This window comes from Eriocheir sinensis, chromosome 17, assembly GCF_024679095.1.
Source record: "Eriocheir sinensis breed Jianghai 21 chromosome 17, ASM2467909v1, whole genome shotgun sequence".
Lineage (NCBI taxonomy): Eukaryota > Metazoa > Arthropoda > Malacostraca > Decapoda > Varunidae > Eriocheir > Eriocheir sinensis.
Window position 1 is genome coordinate 11,450,200 of NC_066525.1, and position 8,985 is coordinate 11,459,184.

At 36.9% G+C, this 8,985-nt stretch overlaps 1 protein-coding gene across 4 annotated transcripts in view; it reads right to left on the bottom strand.

Annotated features, from left to right (window-relative positions):
• Positions 1–826: 826 nt before the first annotated feature.
• LOC126999949 (fatty acid hydroxylase domain-containing protein 2-like) overlaps positions 827–8,985 on the bottom strand; it is a 23,795-nt gene continuing 15,636 nt past the window's right edge. The window contains exons 1-7 of one of the 4 annotated variants that reach the window (XM_050863131.1): positions 7,510–7,655; positions 5,115–5,265; positions 4,562–4,665; positions 2,783–2,928; positions 2,336–2,517; positions 1,812–2,084; positions 827–1,167 (exon numbers count right to left, since the gene is read on the bottom strand). In XM_050863131.1, coding sequence (XP_050719088.1) covers positions 987–1,167; positions 1,812–2,084; positions 2,336–2,517; positions 2,783–2,928; positions 4,562–4,665; positions 5,115–5,254 — 1,026 coding nt within the window. In that variant the 5' untranslated portion in view covers positions 5,255–5,265; positions 7,510–7,655 and the 3' untranslated portion in view covers positions 827–986. Of the gene's footprint in view, positions 1,168–1,811; positions 2,085–2,335; positions 2,518–2,782; positions 2,929–4,561; positions 4,666–5,114; positions 5,266–6,657; positions 6,680–7,450; positions 7,473–7,509; positions 7,656–8,985 lie in introns of those variants that run through there. The other 3 variants (XM_050863133.1, XM_050863134.1, XM_050863132.1) reach the window with 3 other exon arrangements.

The window sequence follows — 8,985 nt, forward strand, 5'->3', positions numbered from 1 at the left end:
GAAGAGGAAGAATTTTGAGAGAATAAATGGGAAGAAGAAGGCAAAGATAAATAGTCAGAGTTTGAGGCTGAAGAGGAGGGGAAGGGGATGGCACAACAGAATCCTCGACACATATGTGATTCTCATCTTTTGAAACTATAAGACAACACTTTTTATCATGCATATATATATATATATATATATATATATATATATATATATATATATATATATATATATATATATATATATATATATATATATATATATATATATATATATATATATATATATATATATATATTTCGTGATGCTCATTGCACTCGTCATTATCAACAGCCATTTTCAAAGTTACCCTTAGCCGATTAATATCCGCTCAAACTGTGTGACCAACAAAATATGTTTGAGTTCGGTGTGATGAATAAATATCAAATACGATAAACGCAACAAGTAATTAAAACTGAAATAGATATATAAATAAAATATAAAATATAAAAATCGATGAAAGTTGACCCATTTATCGAGGCATGTAAGTAACGTTACTGTATCATGAACTTTAAACGACGGCAGTATGTAGATCTATCTATCTATCTATCTATTTATCTATATCTGTCTATTTAGATATAGATAGCTAGATATAAATGTATTTAGATAGATATCAATAGACCGATAGATAAATGAATGTGTGCGTGCGTGAGTGTGTGTGTGTGTGTGTGTGTGTGTGTGTGTGTGTGTGTGTGTGTGTGTGTGTGTGTGTGTGTGTGTGTGTGTGTGTGTGTGTGTGTGTGTGTGTGTCTGTTTACAGGTATGAATTTTAAATTTGTCAGAATACATCTTTCCACAATCATTTTCAGTGTTAATCCTTTATTCATACATCTTCCCGTTCTTACCTCAAGGTATTCATACACACTAACAACCTATAATATATTTTTTTGAGAATCAGTTCAACAAATAACAAATATTCGTAGACAGGATCCATAGCTGTGTAGTCGGCTATTAACTTAATGTTAGGTTGCTTTCTTGGAGACACCGCTGGGAGTTGTACTTTTGTCCACGGGGAAGGTCTGCGTGAGGGGCTTAAGACCATACAGAGTCCGATGCCTCAGGTAGTAAGAGGACTGACGGAACTTACGATCAGTCCCGTGAAGGTAGTCCAGGAGCCCCAAGTTGCCGTAGCACTCAGTAAATCTGAGTTCAAGGTCATGTTAATTGTAATAATAGCTTTTTTGTTAGTACCGAGTAAATAGTATTCACTATTCTGCAACTATAATATTGTCCACTCAATGAAACCTGTTCTTTAACTATTTCAATAAGAAAAATATTGTGTACTTTGCTAACTAAAGTTATCTACAGTTCTACATATAAGTAGATCAAACATTACAGTCTTGTTCTTGGGAGGCCTACAGAGGGAGAGAGTAACCAGAAGAGAGAGATAATGGTACGAATGGGGTGCTGAAGTACGGTTCGCAGCCCTCACTAAATTTGAGCTCATGATACTATTAGTAGTTAGGACGTACCTTTTTAAAGTAACAGTCTAATGGTTTCTACAATACTACAATAAACATACATATATAGTTCCATGTATCAGTACATTTAACATTGGAATATTGTTTTTGGATTAGTTACATAGAGAAAAAGTGATCATAGGTTAGAACTTGAGAAAAACTAAGGGCAGCCTGAAAACTTATCAAAGTTGATGGTTAATAATGAACCTAAAAAAATATCTACAATTCTATATAATAAAATTACTTTAATCTTGTTCTTGGGTGAGCTACGGAGAAAAAAAATTCATAAGAGAACTGAAGGAAAAAAAAAGTGACGTGCTGACTTACTTGAGGTGGTGATAGTCGTGGAACTCGGGCGAGGGGAAGAAGGGCAGGTGGTATCCACAATGGTTTATGATGGTGCCCGTGGACGCTATGGCAACGAGGAGCCAGACGGTGGCGAGGTGGGAGCCGAGGAGCAGAGGACCCAGATAGACAGGGAACATGTTGATGAAAATGTGCTCGAGCGGGTGCCCGTAGTCAGCCATCACCGACACGGGACTCTGCCATTCGTGGTGGATCTTGTGGATGTACTTGTAAAGGTGGCGGTGGTGGCCCAGCCTAGGAGGAGGGAGCAGATATTTGCTAAGGCAACTTGCTATTTAATATTATTATTATTATTATTATTATTATTATTATTATTATTATTATTATTATTATTATTATTATTATTATTATTATAAGACAGTGAAAATGAGAATTAATAAACAGGAAAATAAATACATTGAAAACAATAAACCAGTAAAACTATGAGAAAAGAAAGTTTGTCCTGCATCAATACAAAAACTCTACCAGGGCATCTACAGTTGTACCTGTGTAAGTAATAAAATACAAATTCCTTCAGCAGCAGTGAGACCAGGATATCAAAGACCACTCGAGGCAGTGAGGGCAGGACGGGCGTCAGGTCCGCACCGCGCAGCACCATCAACTGGTAGCAGCCCCAGAGGAAGGGCAGAGCCAGCACGACGTGGTTGAAGTTCACCACCAGGATGGCCTATAACCAAAACACAAGATAGGAAACAAAATTCTCAAACTTATTCAATACACTCAAATAGCGTGTTGATTAAAACCATTCGAGTGGCTTTGTTGGGAAGCTGATGAATATAATCATTCATTATTTTCCCATTTGCAATATTTTGAACTGGTAGCTTGACTAACTCAACAACTGCATAAGTAAGCTATGACAGTCCATGCCTTACCAAGATCATTCATTAGCAACTGTTACTCACATTCTTTCGGAACAACATGCAATGGTTTACCTTAATGAGGGCCCTGTTGGACACCGGCTCATTAGTGCCTGGCTGCACCTTGTACTGCCTCAAAGCCTCGGGCCACACCACCAGGTCCAGCAAAATGAAAAAGGCGCCAGGCAGCCAGTACGTGACGTAGCCAAGACCCGCCGTGCCTGTACCAGTAATGCTGTTAGCCCGTGTCTGATTATTTCACTCAGTAGATCAAAATAAACCAATCGTGACTGTACAAATAATGTTTTCAGAAGGCGTTCAATTATTTAACTCCTCAAATTGCCATGACCAGCCGTGCCTGTACCAGTTTTGTTCCGTGTCCAATTTATTAATCTAAGTTCATGGTACACGTTTTTATATTTTTTTTACGTTCGGCCAATAGCGCCGGCAGGCTTTCTTGATTGGGCATGTTGGTCGACACCAGCCGTTTAGTGACACAAGCAAGTATTTTATGCATACATATATATATATATATATATATATATATATATATATATATAGATATATATATATATATATATATATATATATATATATATATATATATATATATATATATATATATATATATATATATATATATATATATATATATATATATATATATATATATATATATATATATATATATATATATATATATATATATATATATATATATATATATATATATATATATATATATATATATATATATATATATATATATATATATATATATATATATATATATATATATATATATATATATATATATATATATATATATATATATATATATATATATATATATATATATATATATATATATATATATATATATATATATATATATATATATATATATATATATATATATATATATATATATATATATATATATATATATATATATATATATATATATATATATATATATATATATATACATATATATATATATATATATATATATATATATATATATGTATATATATATATATATATATATATATATATATATATGTATATATATATATATATATATATACATATATATATCTATATATATATATATATATATATATATATGTATATATATATATATATATATATATATATATATATATGTATATATATATATATATATATATACATATATATATATATATATATATATATATATATATATATATATATATATATATATATATATATATATATATATATATATATATATATATATATATATATATATATATATATATATATATATATATATATATATATATATATATATATATATATATATATATATATATATATATATATATATATATATATATATATATATATATATATATATATATATATATATATATATATATATATATATATATATATATATATATATATATATATATATATATATACATATATATATATATATATATATATATATATAAATATATATATATATATATACACACACACACACACACACACACAGACACACACACACACACACACACACACACACACACTCTTATGTACAGAATAAGAATTACGTAACCAGTCGGAGCTATAATCACGCTCAAATATTAAAAAGCATTAAAGTCACCAAACATACCTTTATATTTTTAATGTATCTCCCTGGCGTAAAAATAATTATCCACTGCATTACTAATCGTAGTCTTCATATTTAATTGTTGCTGAGAATCATTTGAAGGATAATACGGATTCACCGTCAACTTAAGACTCTTTAATGTCGGAAATTGTAGCTGGTAAGAAACTATGGTGCCCTTGCATTCTTACCAAAGACAAAGAGTTTTAAGAAGTCGTGATCCACAGCGACGAGCACCTTGTCGAACTGCTTTTGCCAGAAGCTACCCGACGTCCCCCACGCATGCTGCAGGGGTCTGTAAGGGAAGACATAGATGTGAAGCATGTCCCCCTCAGGGAATGTGACCTCTGGAAAAAAAACTTAGCACTCAAAGGATTTTTGTTCTTGAATTCAGGGTCTCTTAATACCGGCCATTGTATCGTAAGTGAGAATCTTGTGTTTGTATTCTTAAAACATGCGCCTGTAATCTGAGTGCATTATAATGAGGGCAAATCCCAATAAAAACGCACAAATGAGTCCCTCTTAAAAAAGCATTATCTGATGTATTCATAGAAGAAAAAAGCTATAGAGGCATGGTAATGTTATGAAAAACGCATATACTTATATATCAACTCTGCATTATAGCAATGTCCTAAAATGATAAAAAAAATATAATGATATGTGGAAGGTTTCCTTACTGTAATGTCTCTAATATAAAAAAATGTGCGAGTTAGTTCACCGAATCAAATGTATGTGGTGACTCACTCCATGAGGACAGTGGTGAGGGCCAGAAGGAGGAGCGGCCCAAGGGTTGCCGCGGCCGCCACCTTCGTCAAGGTAGAGGAAAACGTGCCCGAGCCGGTGGCGCCGCCCTTCACTGCCTCACGGGTCATACTTCTAGGCATCCCTGTTTGTTCTGCAATAAAGAAACACGACTTACATGGAAGTATTTTTATATCTATAATAAATATGTGTGTGTGTGTGTGTGTGTGTGTGTGTGATCACATAATGGACTCATGATCGCCAGCAAAACGCTCACGGAAAGAGATTGGCGTTTCATAACGATTCTTAACGAGTTACAGCTTCATAACGATCGATTTATCGGTGAAGCTGGAACCTCACACACCACCATCCTCCTCACTTCACATGAGCGTTTCTTTTTACCGTACATTAGAATACATAAGAACATAGAGAAACTGCAAGAGGTCGGGTGGCCTACACAGGGCAGCTTCAGAATCCCCCCCACTACTCACGATGGGTGAGGTGTAGTTTCAGGGATTACAGGTAGAGGCTTGATCCTCGTTTACCTTCGGTACGGGCGTACGCTCCAGTACCCTGTCTCCTTACTGCACCCACACCTCACTGCCACCTGTCATCCTCGTCCATGTAGCTATCCAGTCTACTCTTAAAACAAGCTATCGTCCCTGCACTAACTATGTGATTGCTGAGTCTATTCCATTCCCCCACCACCCTATTACTAAACCAATGCTTGCCTATATCTATCTTAAATCTTTACTTTTCTAATTTAAATCCATTACTGCGAGTTCTATCCTGCTGGCTAATTCTCAGTACTTTACTTATATCGCCTTTGTTGTAACCCTTGACCCATTTGAATACTTCTATCAGATCTCCCCGCACTCTTCGTTTTTCTAGTGAATGTAAGTTTAGATGTTTCAGCCTATTTTGATATAGGAGGTTCCTCAGCCCCTGAATCATCTTGGTCATCCACCTCTGAACTGATTCTAGCAAGTTGATGTCCATTCTGTAGTGTGGGCACCAAAACTGGACAGCATAATCTAAATGTGGCCTAACTAACGCTAGATAAAGTCAGATGATGAATGAACATAAGAACATAAGAATATAATAACGTAGGAGTCTGCAAGAGGCCGGTAGGTCTGTACAAGGCAGCTCCTTTGCGGTAGGGTCTAGAAGGCATAGGCTATATTCACACGAACGTTGAACTGTTCACCAGTAACACTGAATAGAACGAAAAAAAACGGTGACTTGCGCATAACGCTCATCAAGGACATCACCTTGCCTCTGTCAATGATGAACCATGACTGCCGTACGGGAAAAAACAGTCCGTTTGAAGTGCTCCATAGACTTATACAGTATTCTAGAACGTTCGCCGCTGAACAATTTAGCGATGCTTACGGCGGGTGAATCTCTACCGCAGGTGAATCTTAGCGCAGGGCACCGAGTGAACGATCTAATTGAGTTCATGTATTTCTAAACCGCAGGTTTTTCCCACACGGAAAAATACCGTTCGTGTAAAGCCAGCCGAAGGCTCGAAGCTACCTCAGCCTACCTCTGCTCCGGTCACAGACAGACAACCTTACCTACTACGCCACGGAGGTGTGTGTGTGTGTGTGTGTGTGTGAGGGGGGTGGGGGATTAATTAACCATGGCTTCATCACGTGTTGGGCCCATGATCGCCAGCCGGGAACAGCCTTCGGAGTTTCTTAGCCGATCTACTGACTCCTCCCCTTTTCTCAAGCTGGAATCGTGGCCTCTGCTTGTCAACGGAAGTCTTTCGGCTTCAGCGAGTCTCAAACTTCAGCCTGCCAAGCCACAGACTGACAGGACTGAGCCTTAGTCCACTGAGCTACCAGAGCGGTGTGTGGGGGGTGGGTGTAGCGTGTGTAAATTTAGCACACAAAAATCACAAATAATTACAAACATGAAATGCAAATTGCAAATTTTCTCCTTTACACACACACACACACACACACACACACACACACACACACACACACACACCGCTCCGTAGCTCAGTGGTTAGAAGCTCTGCGCTACCACGCTTCGCGGCCTGGCAGGTGAAGGTTCGAGCTCCGCTCAGGCCGGGGTTTTCCACTGACAAGGATCAGTTACTGTCCCCAATTGAGCAAGGGGCATGGGGTGTATGGTGTGCGAAGGTCCCGGCAGTACCCAGAGATCGACTATAATATGCCTTGCTCTTGTCGGGAGGCTACTTGCTGGCGATTGCGAGTCCAGCTCGTGATCAGGCTGTGGGTGAACTACACACACGCACAAGCACACATACACACACACACACACACGCACGCACGCACGTACACACACACACACACACACACACACACCGCTAGTTGCTTCACGAATAGCCTCAGCAGTATGGAAGAAAGATGGGTGTTCGCCCTACCTTCCGAGATGCACTGTGCGTCAGTTAGCTCTGAGGAGTGAGAGCGACTTCCAGGCCTGACCACGCATAAACAGCTGCCCAGTAAACCGGTTCAAACGGCCTCCACGATGGACCTGCTACACGGCTTCCCTGGGTGTAGGGGCAAGGGACGGTTACCTGAAATTCCTTGACCCTGAAAGGTGCGCGGCATCTTATGTCCAATTTCAACTCCTATAATTTTCAACGTACATATTCCATTGATTTTACTGATCAAAACTGCATTTATGGTAACTGAACTATAGTTATTGTACGAAGAACTTTATGAAAGATTTACACACTATCTGACAATACCACTTCAGAATAGTGATATCATATTGACCGGCTCCACTCAAATTGGAAATGTCTCGACAGATAAGACGCCAAGGTCGTCCCACTCTCCAAACAGCCCAACACCTTCGAAAGTCCACGATGTTGGCAAGTTTCTTATGCCGTCTTTCTGGCCGCCAGGTGCTGTGTTCACATGTTGTAATTAATAAGAAAAAAAAAGGGACTGAAACGGGATGGATCAAGTAAGTAGAGTAGAATGACTTCATGATGTTTAATATTATCTGTTGGCATGGATTAACTGATTTCTTGAAACTGAATTTCTTGAGTGTTAAGATAACGAAAAGACGATAAAGAGATAATATGATATCACTGATTTAATGTTGGCATGCATGACCTCGTTTTCCTTGTTACTTATCTAACCTCACCTATAGGTCAAGCACTTCCTCAATCACGTACCATGGATACAAGGTCCCCGACGAACTAACTTTTAATACTAACAATTTTTCAATACATTATCTCTGTGCGTGCATGTGTGTGTGTGTGTGTGTGTGTGTGTGTGTGTGTGTGTGTGTGTGTGTATATCTCTATATATATATATATATATATATATATATATATATATATATATATATATATATATATATATATGTACACACACACACACACACACACACACACACACACACACACACACACACACACACACACACACACACACACTTAAAAAAAACTTACATTATGATATCACGAGTTACATTAAACGAACTGTCAAATGACACAGACATGAAGATAGATGTATATACACCAAAATAACTTTTTAGTTGGGACTATAACAGTTCCACGTGCCAACAAATGTGAGGCGCCACCACAAACAGGCAAGTTAAAAAAGTCTCTTAGGCCGATGAAAGGAACCAAAAGTCTAGTTTTTAAGAAGAAGGGCCTCTCGCTTTTGTCACTCAAGGACAGAGGAGAAGGGGGAGAAAATGAAGGAGGAAAAGGGCTGGGAGGGTGGGGTGGAGGCAACGATGCCAGATTGTCGTACTTAGCCTCTTATGTTTTCCGATTTCTGACCCCCAAACTCTCTCCTCCACTCCAATAACTACATTTGTTTATAGTTACCGTTGAAAGGTTTAATTATTAGTGTCTTTTTGCTAGAGTTAAGTGTCTAAA